Source organism: Rhinolophus sinicus, chromosome 17 (genome assembly GCF_057876585.1).
Source record: "Rhinolophus sinicus isolate RSI-liver-muscle chromosome 17, RSI-T2T, whole genome shotgun sequence".
Lineage (NCBI taxonomy): Eukaryota > Metazoa > Chordata > Mammalia > Chiroptera > Rhinolophidae > Rhinolophus > Rhinolophus sinicus.
Window position 1 is genome coordinate 160,911,493 of NC_142517.1, and position 18,508 is coordinate 160,930,000.

At 39.1% G+C, this 18,508-nt stretch overlaps 1 protein-coding gene and 1 long non-coding RNA gene across 8 annotated transcripts in view; one reads left to right on the forward strand and one right to left on the reverse strand.

The window, feature by feature from the left end:
* METAP1D (methionyl aminopeptidase type 1D, mitochondrial) overlaps positions 1-15,543 on the forward strand; it is a 69,597-nt gene extending 54,054 nt beyond the window's left edge. For all 6 annotated transcript variants that reach the window (XM_019727436.3, XM_019727434.3, XM_019727435.3 and 3 more), the window contains 7 exons: positions 1,054-1,202; positions 1,791-1,833; positions 5,095-5,258; positions 12,546-12,643; positions 13,936-13,983; positions 14,883-14,961; positions 15,095-15,543. In XM_019727436.3, coding sequence (XP_019582995.2) covers positions 1,054-1,202; positions 1,791-1,833; positions 5,095-5,258; positions 12,546-12,643; positions 13,936-13,983; positions 14,883-14,961; positions 15,095-15,173 — 660 coding nt within the window. In that variant the 3' untranslated portion in view covers positions 15,174-15,543. The remainder of the gene's footprint in view (positions 1-1,053; positions 1,203-1,790; positions 1,834-5,094; positions 5,259-12,545; positions 12,644-13,935; positions 13,984-14,882; positions 14,962-15,094) is intronic.
* LOC141572702 (uncharacterized) overlaps positions 1-18,508 on the reverse strand; it is a 74,033-nt gene that overhangs the window by 45,636 nt on the left and 9,889 nt on the right. The gene's annotated exons all lie outside the window — the stretch shown is intronic.

Consider the following 18,508-nt stretch of genomic DNA (forward strand, 5'->3'; position numbering starts at 1 on the left):
CTTGAATTAGCTTTGCAAAAAAATATCAGACCAGATACACAAAACAATAGGTAATAGAGAAGTGTAATTATGCACAACTATCTTACTACAAGATTTAGTAAGATAATCTGAAATAATATATGAAGATAATCTTTCAAAATAATCTGAAACACTCTGCTATGAAAACATGGGCCTGTAGTTTCCAAAAAGGTGGGCAGAATTTAGGAAGTGAGACCCAATAATGAAATCACTTGAGGTATCACCTGTGTCATAAATTTGCTATAGCAACATAACTAAATATAAAATAGCACAAAGAAAATTATTGAAGAAATCATTCATTTTTAATAAAATATTTTGTTTTAGAATTTTATTCACAATTTGTGAGTTTATGTAGATAGTCTTCATGTGCTCACAAGACTCAATTATAGTTTTATTTTAGTTTGGAAGCAATTAGATACCTTCTTGTAAGAGAAAAATATTTTTTAAAAACACAGTGACTTATTTAGGCGTGAAAGAAATCAAGATTAGTGAAAACCAAATCTGTAAAAAAATGTATCGGTCTCAGTTTTTTAAATGATGATCCATAATTTCCACACCATTGCTGCAAAACCCATGTAATGTTTTGCTGGGATAAAAAAGGTGTGGATTCACCTACTTTTCAAGCTTTATTATCTAAACTGAAGAGACTTTTGATTATTTATTCGTGTGCTTCTTTTAGCCCAGGGTACTAACCACTGAGGAAGAGGAAGGAACTGCCTAAGACCTTATTTTTGAAATCTTCAGGCTAAAAAGGGGTCATATCATTTAATGACTCACAAATGATCTGAAGGATCTTAAAGTTTAAAATTCCCATTTCCTAATAGTCCATAACACCATCATATACTTAAATGACTGTCAAAAAGGCACAATTTAGGATGTTAGTGTTAATCATAATTAATTAGCATTTTTCCCCACAAGTTAATTACAGTATATTTATACAATCTCACCTGGAAGTGTTGTAGCTAAAGGCATAGTCGATAGATACAGGAAAGGTCTTCAACTGTTGCTACACAATTTCTTTATTTAATATTTTAGGTTGACATGACAACTGAAGAGATAGATGCTCTTGTTCATCAGGAAATCATCCGTCATGATGCCTATCCCTCACCTCTAGGCTATGGAGGTTTTCCAAAATCTGTTTGTACCTCTGTAAACAACGTACTATGTCATGGTATTCCTGACAGGTATTCATTGCTTAATAACATATTGTTCCTTTGGAAACTAAAACATGAAACTAAGATCTATAACATATGGTGAAAGACACTGCAGTTTAATTGAAACCCACCTGCAAACTTATGAAACTGATTATGGTAAAACAAAAAATTTGAAGTATTTTGCTTCTAAATGGTCATAACACCCCCATTTCATGTTTGTTAAAGCAGCATGTAATTCAAGAAAGTGGTTGTGCATTAAATACTTATTTAGCTTCTTAGATTTTAATCATATAAATAGTAAAAGTCCAAATGTAGGTTAAGTATTGGTTATCGACTATTGTTTTGGCTCTTGACAAAATTAAGGTAACTAATACGTACATTTTCTAAAAATAGCAGATTTTTACACAATGGTAATATGTTCATACTAGATATTTTTTGTACAATTTGATGTGACTAACATAAGTTAATGATTAGATATAGTTATTCCTCTTATTCTTTCTCTGCTCCAAATTTTACTGCGACTCATTGGGCTTGTGACAATAGTCATTAGGTATTTATTTTTATATTCCTTTTATTGAGACCTGTCTATCATCATTTTTTTCCCTGTTTATATTTCAGTCGACCTCTTCAGGATGGAGATATTATCAACATTGATGTCACGGTGAGTAAATCGTATAAAAAATAAAATAGTCTTTGATCAACTTCAGAATTGCTGGTAGCAACAGGAAGAAGAGTGGATTGAAAACGTGAACTGCACCGATGGAAGGGCTGTTTACTTCTAGACCCAGACGCAAGCAGCTGGTTTCCTTTTTTGTCTTTAACTCTGTGTTTATTCCAAGTAAACCCAGGCCTGACTTGAATTTAGGGCTGGAATCAGATGCACTGAGATCAATGTTGGCCTAAGTGAAATGTCAGCCCAATCCTGCTATGTGTCATGTTTTTGAGAAGGTGTAATTGTTATTGATCCACTGTGTGGTTAATGCGGAGCACCACAGCACTGGGCAGCTGCTGAAGCTAGAGACGTATGAGATGAGCTAACGCGAAGAAAGCCAGCATTTTTCCTTCACTCTGCCAAGATTGATCTTCCTCTTCCTGCTGATTTTGAGTGGGGCCTGTCATTATCTCACTCTGTCATTAGGGGCTACACTGGCCTGTGTGTGTCAGTCTATTTGGACAGCAACTCTTTTGCTAGCAGTGTTCCTTAGATTTATTAAAATACCTGAAGGTAGTAACGTCGTGTTCCATTTCTAGTATAGAGAGCCTTGAACTGGAAGCACGCGGGCAGAGTGGTTTTCTCGCTGAACTTATGTTTTCACCAAATGGTTAACAGCCTTTCTTTTAAATAACAACCCAAAATAATTGAATATAGGAACTTCAACTTGTACAAGCTCTAACCTTTTCTGATATCCTCAGACTTGGATCATTTGTGCTTTGTCGGTTCGTTTTACTAAAAAGTTTGGTAATGGTACCTTTGGAATATGTAGATTATAAATAAATCCTATCCATCTGATGATTAATAAACAAATTTTAAAAAATAAATATGACTTCACTATTTGCAGAGCACTAGTTGAGATAGAAAGCATTCAAGGAATATAATTTCTATTAATGAGGAAATGTTTTTAATAAGTTATTTTATATCCAGTCCATGAAACTTAGGTACGAGTAGGAATGAGGTGCTAGTTGGCATCCGTTAGTTGAACTCAGTCAGATTTTCAGTTGTTGAAATTGATTCGATCTCTTTTCTTCGCATCAGTTTGTGTGAGGATATAACCAAAGATTCTTCTATCGCTGATACTTTTTCCTGTGTCATTTTGTCCTACTTAAAATACTTGGACATTTGTTCCACACCTCTTCTGTTGGTATCTTTCTAACTCAGAATCATGTAGCAGGAGTTATTTTATGAAGTATACCTGAAATAAAGTATTTTTCATGATGCACTTTTCTTTTGGTTTATAGCTTAACTTGGGGGTTTTACATTTATTATCTCACCTAATCACCCCCTAATAAAATATTGCTGCTTTGAATGAAATCAAGCATACTCTTCCCTACTACTTTCAGTGTGTCCAAAGAGAATATTCCATGCCTTTTCTACTTTGCTGAAGACTTTTAACATACACACACTTCCATTTTTAACATTCAGATGATTTCATAATTGAAAAATATATGAAACAAAGTGAAATGTTTTCAAGTGTCTAGAAATGTAAAGGAGTCAAGGAAACATAGGTCAGTATCTTAAATTATATTCATCTGAAATATTAAGTGAAAGACTCCATTATCAGATCCTATTTTTTATCAGAAAATACTTGTTGCATTTTATAATTATGTTTAGTACATATTATAAGAAAATAGGCTTCTTTTCCCCTTGAAAGTTGAATGTTAAAAAATAGTGCAATGCCCATAGTAGTTGCTCAGTAAATATTTGTTAAATAAATGAAATACAAAACAAGAATAGTTTGTGAGTGCAAACAGTAATGATAGATAACTGCCACAGATTTTCAAAAGTATTGTTATTGCCATATATATTGACTCTTTCAAGTCGTCATTTTGAAAGCTAACAAAAGTAATATGAAAAGGCAAATAGAGTTTTCAAAATACATTTTTACCTAGATAGCAGTTATACAAACATTCAGTTACAAAATTTTTTAATAATTACTCTTTTATTAGTAAATGATATATACTTGTATATAAAATTAAGACTTATACTTTCTTGTGTTGCAAATCGGAATAAATGTATAAAACACTATTCTACTGCAAGGTAATGTACTTTTATACAGCAGAGAAAACACTGGATTAGAAGTCAATAATCCGTCATATTAAGATCTACCTCTATGTTCTGCCATCAGCCTTAGATAAGTTTCTTGTCTGCCTCAGTTTCCTGACTTATAAAATGAAGACATAATAAAGATCTTTCCTGCTTCTTTCACAGAGTGAGGAGAGTATTTTTTTAATGCAGAATAATATACAGATTTAAGACATTAATTCAGTATTAAAACAGAAAGCTCAGAAAAATATCTTTTTATAACAGTTTCTGCATTCTACTTTATGAGAAAGAGAAATCAGGAAATAGGGCAAATTTATGCAAAATAGCAAATTCATGCTATATCAGTGGATCAGTATTCAACTAGTCATCTCTGCGTTTTATACTTATTATAGTATTTGGTGATTATTGATTTTTATAATGAATCTGGTGTTATTCAAGATCCTACAGGGACTTCCGAATCATTGAAGACTGGAAATAATACATTTTTTTGTAATTTTATTCTTAACAGTTTTGTTATATTCTAATCCTTTGAAAATTGGTGTATAGTGTTTTCTGTGTTTAGCATTCTGCTATCTGGAACATTCAATTAAGATTTCACTTCCAGGCAAAATTTTTCATTCCTATATTGAGCCACTTCAACTTTTGGAGCTAAATTGTCCTACTGTCTGTTCTAATACTGACATATCTATCTTACTTCTTTTTGTCATCATTATCTATCGCTTCCAAATATAGAACTGGTAAATAAGAGATCAAGTATCTTTAGGACATTGGAGAAACTTTTCAGTATGTTAAATACTGCTGGGTTCCCTCAACCTATTGTAATAATTATAGGTCTGTTTCGTTGGTCACTAATTTTTGCATATATTGTTTTGTCTTCTCAAAAAGTGAAGAATCAAAGTGTTATTATAGCATTGCCAATCGTAATGCTGAAATAGCCATACTAGTCATTTATTTTAAAATTGTGTAATATCATTGTATGGCTTCATCTTTTAAATTTCTGTAAGGTTTTAGTACATCTATTTATCTTTTGTAGGTAAACTCGAGTAATTCTGGAAGGGCGAAACACATGAATCTGCTAAATACAAAAGTGAATACAACATATACTTTAGGAAAGTCGATTTTTAAACAAGGACATATTTTTTAATTTCTGTTTGTGTATAGGTCTATTACAATGGCTACCATGGAGACACCTCTGAAACATTTTTGGTGGGCAATGTGGATGAATGTGGTAAAAAGTTAGTGGCGGTTGCCAGGAGGTGTAGAGATGAAGCAATTGCAGCTTGCAGAGCAGGGGCTCCCTTCTCTGTAATTGGAAACACAATCAGGTAAGCCTTACACTGACAAGTAAAGGGAGGGTTGGCAAATGGTACAAAGGTTATTGTGGCTTGATATAAAGTTGATGACATGTGTTATGATTCAGAACCATCATTTCTGTCTGATACCAGTATGTGAACTGCCAAGCTGCAATGTTGTTCCCTCAGTTTAAAAAAAAAAAAATATATATATATATATATATATATATATATATATATATATGTGTGTGTGTGTGTATATATATATATATATATACATACATACATATATATGTGTATATATATATATATACACACATATATATATGTATATATATATATTTTTTTAAAGTGAATTATATCAGGGTCAGCAAAGAAACTTATAGGAGCAGCAAGCAATATTTATATGGCCACTTTAGTTTTAGCTTGACATCTTAGTCTATAGTTTTTCTTTACTCAAAATCACACCAAACATGGTAGAAAGTACCTAAGAAGGGGCTAAGCATCCTAACACTTGGGTAATGAGACAGGAGAAAAGCTACGCGTACATTTTATAAAGGAATGAAGTGAAACATATTCCTGTGACACAGAGGTAAAAAGGGTTAGCTTGAGCAAACCTTTCAAATTAGTGGATTAGCAAACAGCCTGAAAGGGTGATCTTCTGTCCTTTTTTAGGCTGGTTCATTTTTCCTGTAAACCATTGTTTATTTTCCACACAGCATTCTATGCTTGCTTTTTCAGTGTATTTGTACTTTTTGAATTCAAGACTGTTCTTTGTGATTTGTCACTTACTTTTTGATCTCTTTTTGCCCCGTAACTGTTTTGAAGTAGACATGCAGAATATATGTTTTCATTTAAAAGTAACGCATTTTGTTAAAAATCATCACGTCGGTACCTATTTTAAAGTACTGTTCTCATTAATATGAACCACTGAATACTTCTAGTTTCTCTAAAGGATGAACGGCCTACTCACCTTGAAAAGATAGTGCCTTTTTTCTTCATAAGCCTTCAAATACTTTAAGAAAAAAGACAGTAAAATATCAGTTAAATGTATTTATGGCTTTAAAAATATTGTAACAGTGTCTGAATCAAACTTTAGTAAAATCTCTTTGGGTTATATCGGAGAAGCTTTTATTGAAGACTTTGAACAAAATTGTGTTTTTGACAGTTTTAAATTATAGGCTAACTAGCCTGGGAAAAAGGATAGTGTCTCTCTGTTCTTTCATAGGAAATGTTGAATCAGACCCCTACTGGGAAAAGAAATTTAATGCATATCTCACTATCTTACTGTCCATGAATATAATAGAAATGAATTCAAAATGCAGTTTTATTTTTGCAAATGGGATGAGTCGATAGATGTACCTCATATTTTTGAACACCTAGGGTTCAACAAATTTACTGGTGGTGCTCTTGCATTTTAACAAAATTTATTCTTCAGTAGAAGGGGGCAGAGAACACTAGATTCTTATTCAAGCATTCTATCGAGCTCTGCATTCATGGCTGTGTCTAAAGGGCATGTCAGCCTTTGATTCTCTCTGAGAGGTAATTATCCTTTTCCTGTCACGGAACAACAAATGATAGCTAACTACAGAGGCACATTTGCAGTAGTCACATTCATCAACTGCAGAAAAAAAAAATTCAATTTAATTGTGTAACACAGCTGCACATGGGCTTTTGAGCATTTCTGTTGTTCTCCCTGTCTCGCTATTCCTCCCTCCAGATCTATTTTTTAAACTTTTTTTCTGGTTATTTTTTCCCTTTTTTGTCTCTTCTTCCATTTTTACTCTCTGTACTTTCTTGTTAAAGTAATTTTCCTTTGTGGCTCTCATTCTTTTTTCCCCATTGAAGGCTATGAATGTAGAAAATTATCACAATTACTCATATAATTGAGCCTCTTTGTAGCAAGTGCAACTCCAGTAGCCTTTCTCCATCATGAAAATGGTTTCATTATAGGGTTTTTCATATTCTCTGACACCATCTACACAGAGGAACAGGCGTGCAGATGAGATGTACTAGGAACAGGCTAGATCAGTAAGGTCACAGTAGGAATAATTAGCTCTGCTATGGAAAGAGCATCTAGGCCTTTTACTGCTACATAAATGTACTGTCCGTGGCTTTTAGTCACAAAAAAACTTACTAACAAATGGAGCTCCCGCCTACTACTTTGAAAAAAAGATTTGTATCAACACTACAATTTTCCATCATTAAGACTAATAACACAGAGCCTAGTATACATCAAGGGGAATAAAAAGAAAAATCTCACATTCAAGTGGCGGCTGGGTGCTGACCTTTGTTCCCTTTTTTTGTGTACGACTTAACTCTTTACAAAAAAGAGCCACACGCCACACCAACATGCAGGTGAACTCCAGCTAGTACTAGCAAAGCATAGCATTCAGTTGGAAAATCTGATAAATCTCCATGCAAGATAATGCATTTCATTACATATTCACTACGTTAATTCTAGCTACATAAAAAAAGACGAGGAGCATTGAAAGTAACATTGGATTTTAGCTATTTGGATGCAAAGGTCAGTTTTTGCAGAGTATGAATTTGCATGTACAAGCTCCTTTGAAAACCAGAACAGTCCCAAGAACTGCACTTATGAAACTATGTGAAAAATAACAGACAATGAACTTTTTACTTTTACCCTAATACGTTTCATTATTTAGATGGTTTATGTCTGCCACGGGGCAGGAAACTGGCCCTGATTCTAACAAATGTTTGTTCTGATGTGTTAAGGCAGTGTTTCTGGACATCTATTATTTTACCTTATCTTATTCAGGCAAAATCTCAAGGGAGTAAATAAGCAAGCAATCTCCACATTTAAGCCAAAAGTACTTGGAATCATTACAGTCCAAAGGTTTACAAACATCTTTCAATTGAGTCTTGTTTATTTTAAGATATTCAACATCTTTTGCATAGCCTCCCTCTACTGATACATCATGAAAAGAACATTCAAGCATCTTTTATTAGTATTATGTTGCCAAAAACCTAGTGATCCTTATAGGAAATTGTGAGATTCTCTGAAACCTAAAGCCTAGGATGATATCTCTGAAGAAGTATTGGCTAAAACAGCTTAATGGAAAAACTTCTTTACGTGTCCTTTTGCTTCATGAGGGGTGGCTACTGAGCTTTAGGTTATGGTGTTACTATCCTCAGTGTAGCCCATTTGCTTTAAAATATTTCTAAATCTGTATTTTTGTAATTACCTCTAGATGATATGACCTGTACATATGAGAATATTGTGAATGTGTAGATTCATGCATCACAAATATGTGACAGTTCAATCAAAAATAATTTAAACTTATACTTGTAAATGTCATGATGAAAGTATCAATAAATGGTTTCTAATGTTTAATTCATAAGTATATGTTTTGATATTAATTTAGAAGAATATAAAGCAGATTTTTAAAAATAATCTCTTTCTATTAGATTATGCACATTTAAACAATAAGTGGCTCAGGCAAAATAAGTCATTTTAATGTCATCTGTGATGGATTTTTCTTGACAGCTACTGTAAATTACAATTATACTGCTTCTCTCTGCACATGAAAGTAAGCATTGCAATAAATTATCTTTTATTTCAATCCATCATGTCTGCTTTTCAGAAACAGAAAACCTCAAATAGAAGTTCAGTACTATTGTAAGAAAAATACAGTAATTTGTGATCCAGTTTGAAATTTTAAAAAGTACCACTCTTTTGGAAAACAGTTGTTGGCTTTCAAAAATATTACTAATTGTACTTAAACATTCTTTGTCATCAGAGGGAATCCTTGGACTTGTGAATTCCTTCATTCAAAGACTACTGCTTAAAATAAAAATCTGGAAAGATTAAGGTAAAATTCCTTAACTTAGAAAATCAGGTGCTAGTTGAGGTCCTTTTAGAGATGTGAGCCTTTAGAGAGTAGTGCTATTGATAGGATTCATGTAATAAAACTATTTTCATGTGCATTTCTATTTCATTAGAAAAGTATATACTTAAATGTAGTAATCCTCTGCCCTCTTGGGGAATGTATTCTTAGCATAAAAATGTAGTTGAAATGTATTAAAAATTTTAACTTATCCCGACAATAGTTCAATTCAGGAAAACTGCCCCATGAAAGGGAATTAAACTGAAGAAAATGGTCACAAGATAAATTTCCTTAAGAGAAATGTCTCTTTCCACTATAAACTATCACTGAAACATGACTGTAATAATACAAGATAATTTAAAAGTAAGTTCATAAACTACTTGTATACATCTTCTTCCTCTTCTCCCGTCTTCACCCTCCCCAAATAGTCCATATGAAGGGCTTCAAATCATTAATGTGCTCAGGCTCATGCAGAAGTGTCCTACTATCTTAGAGGATTTTTAGTCAGAAAAAAATAAGAACAGAAGAGCTAATACCAGGAGATTTATTTTCAGTAGATTGCAGTAAAAAGAATGCGGATCTCAGTGATGAAATTTCCAGGGCTAGGAGACCCTGGTGCTCAAAAACGGACATGGTCCTGCAGTGGCTGGTGTCAGAGAGCACCTGTGGCACTTCTTAGGCACCCTTGCCCATCACGCTGTTGCCATCTTCCCCAACACACCAGTCAAGAGAAGCACACACACTCCACCTTCCCATGCCACAATTAGGGTGACCAGTACTTGCTATTACAAGTCACTTGGATGTCTCTAGGAAGTTAGATTTAAACCCTAGAATCATGTAAATAATCTTGTGCTTACTCTGTATTCCAAAATAATAGAAGGGGTGTGCTTTTCAATAGCAATTAAGAGTATTAATGAGATTTTATCCTATTTAGTCCTAGTAGGTATGTGTTAAAAAGCTAACCACCAATCCAAAAGGAAAATACTCTGAAAAGCAAGCAGAAGTGTATACTTAGCTCCTGGGAATTGAGCATTGAGATGGGTGCTCAACCAAGGAACTGAGGGAAATTAGTCCTGTTCTTTTCCTCTTTCCACATGGCTGTGAAATCATCTGACCTTTGCATCCATGATATATACATTCTATGATACTCCTATAACCAGAAATTCCAGCAGGATTCAGGCAGTAAATTGTTGTAGGAGAATGCACTCAGATACCTTTAGCGACCTAGTAATTGCACAGCTTCTTTCATGAAGAGGAATGAGAGGTATGGTGGGAGGAGGGACCCCAAGTGTTTTTGCAGACTGGGCTTTCTTCCTCACCTCTCACTGGAAATTAAAATGAAGATTTCCACTGTAACACATTTAAGATGTAGCTGTGATGCCTGCCAATTAGAGCCTTAAAAAACAACAACAAAAAAAAAAACTAGTTTGTGTGTGTGTGTGTGTGTGTGTGTGTGTGTGTGTGTATTTTAAGAAAAGAACAGTTTATATTGATAGAATCACTGAGGTTTGTTGAGATTGAAGTAACATAATTTACAGGTGTAGGTAGAACCCATTCTTGTAAAAAAAATCTAGATCATTATCTTATTTAAGAATATCTCTTCCAACCTCTCTATCCACTTTCCAGCCTCAGTTTCTATTCAGAAATTGTGTGGCACAAACAGAAAAGCCTTGGGAAACTTGTTTAACCTCCTGCCCAAAGTGCAGAAACACACAGAAATAACCATAGCCATAAAGCGTAACTTAGATAGAAACACTGACTCACCATTCTTGTACTCAACACATGCATAACTTACCTATTTCTGTGCTATCACTTACATGGAAATTAAATCTGAATGGGAATCTGCCCATCTGCTGTTTATAGAGACATCCTGGTCTAAGTGAAGGTACTTTACAGGTCTGGAGATGAAGGTTAAAAAATGTTTAGAGAAAAGTATATTGACATAAATGCTCATAAAGAGACTGGCTAACCACTTTTGAGTTCATGTTAAAGTAAATGGAGGATCTTTTGGAAACTAGTTTGGGATCTGAGAACTTTGGTTGCTAGATGGGAGGGGTTTTGGGGATAGGAAAGAAGGTAAAGGGATTAGGAAGTACAAATTGGTAATCACAAAATATTATAGTACAGGGATGTGAAATATAGTATGGGGAATATCAATGTTGTATAGATTACGTAGGGCGCCGGATGGGCACTGGACTTAACCAGGGGATCACTTCATGGACTGTGTAGATGCCTGACCACTGCACTGTACACGTGACGCTGATGTAGAGTAATATTGAATGTCAACTATAATTATATATATATATATATATATATATATATATATATATATATATATATATATGATAGATATTTTATAGATATATAGTCATTGGATATAAAGTACAGCATAGGGAACATAGTCAATGATATTGTAACAGCTATATACAATGTCAGAGGGATAGTAGACTGAGAGGGGGGTTATCACTTTGTGAGGGCTGTAAATGTCTAATAATCATGAAAAAAAAAAAAAGAGAATTTAAATAGTGGCCTTGTAAATCCCAATACATTGTTATTTAGAGTTAAGACACTATGCCCTGCATTCACATGAAAATATAAATTGTTAATAGATATATGTTTTGTCTTTCTGGTACTCCCAGAAATAAACAGGCGCACCTGATTTCAAAAACAATTTCTTAACCTTGTAGGTGAAGTTTTAGGGTTGATTCTATGTGCCAGATTTCACTTTTATGGAATAGATGGCCCCCAAACGATTTGCATGTAGGAATAACTAATAAAGCATTCAGAATTAGGAATCAATACTAGCTTCTCTTCAGTATCACAGTGATTAAAAAGCATTCCTTATAAATTTTGGTAATCGTGTAGGTCTTGAGTGGAAATCCTAAATGAACACAAAGTTTTGGGGTGTTTCAAGAATATAGACAAAGCATATTTGACCTTTTATGTTAATGTGTCTGCAAAATCTACAATGTTTTGTAATAGATCAGAATAAGGGGACTATAGAAGTAGGAAGTCACATTGCTAGATAGTAACTACTTTTTCTCTGTTTGGTTCCCAAATCAGTAGTAATTTTCACAGTCTTTTTGTGAAACCCATGCACACCAGGCAGGTTTTTGTGACCTGCATTATATACACATGTATCTTGGTTACATCAACCTATATATGTGTACATACATACCACTTGTCTAAAAGTGGCCTTGTTTGAATGCTGTACTAAGGTAAATGAAGCAAACTACTGAGTAACATATATGCCTTTTTCTCTTCATTTATCCAAAAGGAGTTATTACAAGCAATGGCAAAAAAAATTAAATTATTCCAGAGTAATGAAAACATGTTGTTATTATCTGACTCTAAACATAACTGATTTTTTTCTCTTTCATAGAACATTTTACAGTGACTTTGTTTTATCTATGTATGCATTAAAAACTTACCTAATTTAATTGAATATTTCGTTTGGTCACTTTTAAAGCCACATAACTCATCAGAATGGTTTGCAAGTCTGTCCACATTTTGTGGGACACGGAATAGGATCCTACTTCCATGGACATCCAGAAATTTGGCATCATGGTAAGAGAGTTAACTTGGGAGCTGTTTATTGCATGGAATCAGGATAAGGCAGTTTTGCTCCTGAAGCTCTAATTTTGAATCCACATTATCATCTTTTTGTATTTGTGTGGGGGGGAGGTTACTTAATCGTAACCAGCACATTACTACATTACTGGATTAGAGCCCAGTAGTTTCAATCCCAAAGTAAGGTTTATTTTGTTTTTTGTCTTCTCCTAGAGGGTGATGGCTGGGAGGCACAAGGAATATTTGTCTAGGAAAAGTTACTGAAAACAAAATGCCACCGCATCAATGTCCCAGCAGCATGCACATATGACTGTTTTCTGTTTTTCTTTTTCTACCCCCTTCTCTAACTGCTGACTGTTGTGGTTAAACTTCATTACATCCTACACAGTGTTGACAGCTGATGTATTTAACAGCATGTACTCTTTAGTGATTTCTAGATTATACCCACCCTGTGTTCCTTCCCCCAGAATCTCCTGTTTTTTCACTGTCTAGGTGTGCACCCCACAGTGGGAAGGCAGATGTGGGCCAGAAGAGGTGGAGGGATTGGGGTTAGGGTAGGAGGCAGTTCTTTGGAGTGTCCCCAAGGGGGGTGCACAGCTGCACAAGAATCAAAGGAAAGTTGGTCCTGGGGCCTTCCTTGACCTGTGTGCTTGGGGTGGGAACAGTCCCTGGAGGAACTGCTTCCTGGAATGCATCCCCTGTAGGATCCCTGGAGACCCAGCAGGTCAGAACTCCCTTTGGGCCAAAGAGCCCCACCTGAGGCAGCTCCGAGGGCTCTGGGTGGGAGAGCAGACATGTGCCCCACCCAGAACAAACACTTGGAATTATCTGAAGTCACCCCTGTCCTTGCCTCCTACTCCAACCTGCACCCCAGGTGGATGTCGTACCTTTGCATCTGTTCCCCCAGATGTCTTTCTCTTTGGGGTGGGAGTGGGGCTCAAAGCCTAGGACCCAGTTAGTCAGGAGACCTCAGAGCAAGTGGCCAGGAGACAGTGGGGGGATGGGAGGGGGAATCCTGACAAGTGTCTAAAACACCCAGGCTGCCAGCACGCTTCTCTGGAGCGTTGACCCCCAAGTGCAAAATATGCAAAGGCTGAGGCCCAGGAGCCCTGTGTTTATCCCCTGGGTGGTAGGTAGCCTGCACCTAGGATTCTAAAAACTTCCCCCTCCCTTTTACTCTAAAAGAAAATTAAATTACCAAGTTTTTTGAGCAGCCCAACCCCTCTAATTCTGTTTCTATCTTTCTCCCCATTTCTCATTCCCACTCCCCCATGTTTTTTGTTTTGCAGCAAATGACAGTGATCTACTCATGGAGGAGGGAATGGCCTTCACCATCGGTCAGTGTCTGAGCTCCTCTTCAGAGAGCAGTGGCTTCCCTATGGAAGCAGCAGTGCGGGCCTAGGCCCGGCAGCCCCATGAAGGACTAATAAAGCCAATCAGCGTAATGAAATAATTCAGACGCATAGTAAATCTGATTAAATAATATCCTTGAGCCCCATCTTCCTAAATCAGATACTTACCAACACATTTAGGAGACGGCAGCTGTTCAACCCTGTAATTCTGTTACCAGCATTATGTAGTCTTTTGGGTGTGTGTGTGTGTGTGTGTGTGTGTGTGTGTGTGTGTGTGTTTTCATTAACACCCAGTAACTAGAGGCGATTATGTATAGCCCTTGCTCCCTGTTAGCAAGTGGCATGTACTCTCCAGCGGCCCATTCCTGGCTGATCATGTGATTGGTGTCACCACCAAATTCCAATCACCTAAGACCCGGAAGGCATCATATTTCTGACTGTGGGACTTAATGGAGAAGCAATTAGAGTGAAATAAGAAAATTGTTATTTGCTGATTAATGAACATTTTGAGCATGTTTTAAAAATTCAAATATTTTTAAAAACTGACTGGTATTTATAAGAGGGACTGGTGTTTGGGTGGTTATTATCCACAGGGTCCTAATTAAGGCTTGATTAAAATGCCCTTTTTTTCTCTAAAAAAATTACGAACTAGGCAACTTCATACATTTTGAATGCCGTGCATTTCCTCTTCCTACTGTTTAGTTTGTAGTATACTATGTAAGCAACATCAATTATCAGCCCTTGCGAGACGACAACATGAACCCGTGGGGGAAGTACTTGGGAGGAGGGGGGAGAACCCTCTTATTCTTTTTTGATAATCAGCCGAAACAACGTTTGACAAGAATCTGATTAGATCACTGCTGTAAATATTTTCCCTCTTACAGAGCCAATCATAACCGAGGGATCCCCTGAATTTAAAGTCCTGGAGGATGCATGGACTGTGGTCTCCCTGGACAATCAAAGGTGTTTGCTTTCTGCCCCGTTGCTTTTGAATTACCTGGGAAGGGAAGATCCTCGGGACTACGGCGCCGGCTCGCTGCCGCCCCCGCCCCGCCCGCGCTGCCGCGCCCCCTCACTGCTGCCTTGTGTGTTTCAGGTCCGCCCAGTTCGAGCACACAGTTGTCATCACCTCGGGGGGTGCGCAGATCCTGACCAAACTGCCCCACGAGGCCTGAGGAGCGGCCCGGAGGTCGCAGAGCCTGGGCGCCTTTTCTCCTCAATCGCTGAAATCCAGCTGGACAACTTTTAGAAAAAACGGCCGGACGGCAGGTCGCGCAGTAACCTACCTAGCACCTAGTAGCATCTTGGAAAAACCCGGGTGGGGATGGGGGGCAGTTGGGAACTCAGATCTGAAGCTCTGAGTGGTCGCGCGGCTTCGGACAGACGGATCCTGGCGCGGGGCTCTGCTCACCAGCTCGAGAAACGCTTCTGGAGGGGAATGGGGACGCCCTCGTTTGGAAGACGAGGGATTCCTAGAGAGACGTGGTTTTCTCTTTCCTTTGTCTAGGCGCTGCCCAAGTATAAAGCTTTCACCTCTTAAACCCATTGTGTCTGCGTTCCTTGCGTCTCTCACAGTTACTAGGGGGAGAGGAGGGTTAGGTGGTTAATTTTTGAGTCTCTGAACTTTTCACACGCGCCCAGAAAGAAAAACCCAAACCTAGGTGTTACCTCGGAATTTTTTTCAAGTTCTCTTTTTTTCACCCTTGCGGACCCACATTGCCCGGCCCCGAGGGCGCTCGCAGAAGCCGGCTGCCCCACAGCCTTTCGGTTCTTTCCCCCTCACAGCTCCTTTGCCATGAAAAGATTAGCCCGAATGGAGGGCTTGGTTACAAACATTTCCATGCCTGTGGACCCGGGGCCTGGCCTTTCTGCAGGGCTTTATCAATCTAAAAACTTGATTTTCCTGGTCCCCTGCGGCTTCTCCTCCCTGGCCCTCATCCTGCCCTGCAGGACCATCCCAGAGGTTACCTGAAAGTCTCTCTCTCTCTCTCTCTCTCTCTCTCTCTCTCTCTCTCTCTCTCTCTCTCTCTCTCTCTCTCTCTCTCTCTCTCTCTCCCCCCCCCCCTTTTGTTACACTAAGAATTGGAGCAAGGGCACCGGATGGTCTAACCGTAAACTGACCTCTCCCGACACTGGCACCCTTTGGACTCGCGCTCAGGCAGTGGACACCTAGAGGATCCCAGCAAGTAGAGATACGGGAACTTTTGAGGCAAGGACCAAGTTAGCCGGATTGGAGCTGGTTAGTTTCACTACAGTTCTGCCCGCCTGCCCGCAGCTCCACCTGTTTCAGAAGCAAGAAATCCAAGGAACCACAACCACATTCTGCATCTCCCAAGGCCCTTTCCTGCCGGAAGTACCCTTCCCTTGCGTATGCTCTCCAAGACCGGTTCACACCTGGGCTTAGGGGTGGAGAGGGGAGGGGCCTCTAGCAGTTTCCGTCTGGCGGTGGTTTTAGGAACAAGTCCAGTTAGGGTGTTCAGGTGGTCAATGGTTGGGTTAGCTCTAGTTTCTACCGAAGGGAGTTTTGCAAAGTTGCTACCCACTAAATATAGCTTGGGCTGGAGGGAGCCAAGGAAATACGGGCACCTGTCGTTCCATGACAGGTGGCCTCTGTGATTGGGCCCCAAGAGCCAGCTCCTCTCTGTGACACTGAGTGGTGGGGAAAGAGATAGGAAACTAAGGCCAATGATCATGCTGGGGAGAGAGTTCAGGTCAAGCTTTTTCCTGAACTCGGAATTCTTTTGAGGGTCCTCCAACCGCCTCCAGTCTTTCTCTGCTTCCACGGATGGGGGATTTGGACAGAGATGATTCCCATTCTCGTGGCTCTGAGAGCTAAAAATAGGAGGGTGGGGTTGAAGATTTATAAGGTCCATAGAGAAACTTTTGGGGTCCTGGAGAGTTGGCCCACAAAAGGCCTAGAGACTGAGGCTGCTGCCCCCAAACAATCCGAGTCCCTAGAGGGGAACAAGGCCCAAACGGCCTTGGGAGAGGTTAGCCAGAGAATGACTTCACTTTTCTGGAGCAATTGGATTGCAACAATTAGCCTGTATCTTATCTACGGATCAGTTTACTCCGAGGTTCCCCAAGAATAATTTTATCAGGACCACAGGATTTTTACCAACCACGGGGATAACACGCTGCTTGTGCAGCAATTAGTCCGAGGTGGAGGTATTTATGGGATAGGTTTATAATTCTTTTATTAAAGTAATTAGCCTAAAGTTTAAACATTATACATACGTATATAAGTGTATATATACCAGCGTCAGCCAATACTCTGCAGCTCCGTAGGAAACAAACTTCATTTAGAATGAACTTCGTTTAACATTCTTTGAAGATGAATTTAGGAAGCAGATTTTAAACTAATTTGTCCGCCCCCAACACCCGTCACCCCCGCCAGCTGAACTGGCCCCGAACCTCACCCGGGGCGGCCGGGAATCCAGCTGACGCGTGGCTACCGCGAACACCACCGGGCGCCGGGTCCTGCGGTGTCTCCACGAGGTTCTACTCGCAATGCGGGACTTTCGGGATAAATGGGAGAGTTTTGTTTCCTCTCAGAGTTGGGACAGGCAAAGATCTAAGCAAACCGGCTTTTCACAACAGGTGTCGCCTTAGCGGTGGGAGGGCTCATAGAGTAGAGATAAGATCGCTTATTGAGAAGCTAGTCAAGGCCGGCGTCTCAGCGCCAGAGGGCCCCGGCTCAGCCGCGCCTCCTTGGACCTGCTTCTCTGGGGCTAAGAAATAATTCCGGAGTGTAGACACTCCCTCGCCCACACAAGCAAGGCTCTGAAACCGTTTCCCGAGGGAGCGCGTGCGGGTCCTTTGTTCCCTGGAGCCAGCCCCTTCCCCCGCACTGTGAATGTCTTAGATCCCACTCCAGATGGACAGAACGCCTCGGAGACAGTCGCGACCTGTGGCCGCCTCTCTCCCTTTTCCCCACCTTGCAGTTCTCTGGAATAAACTGGCCCTGGGCGGCCCAGCCGTCGGGGTTCCTCACGCGTTGTTCTGAGCACCGGCCGTCGCCAGCCTTGCTTCCCTCGGTCGCAACCTCTACCCGGCGCCAGCCGCCGCAATCACTTACTTGGGCAGGGCCCGCGGGGTGCGCGGGAGACCAAGGGCCCCGGCGGCATCCGTGCTGCTGTGCAGGGAGCACAGCACCGCACTCCACACCCCAAAACAGGCGCTAGACGGAGCAATTAAAACCACAAGGGCAACACGTAAACCAAGAGGAGTCGAGCAGCTCCGGGAGTTGTCTGGTAGTGGAGTCATTAGCTGGTTGTTGCTACAAAGCATCACCGTGTGTTTGAGCGATTAACGGGGGAAAAATCTTTTTAAACGTTGGCAAACCCGTTATTGGTTTGGAGGATTGGTTGTGGTTTTTTTTTTTTTTTTTGCTTTTGTTTTTCTTTTTGCTCCAACCACGCTGCCAGAAATATTTCGACCCCCAACATCGTGCACTTAAACCAAAGGAGAGGAATTCCGCGGGCAGCAGCTGCTGTTACAGAAGTTAAAA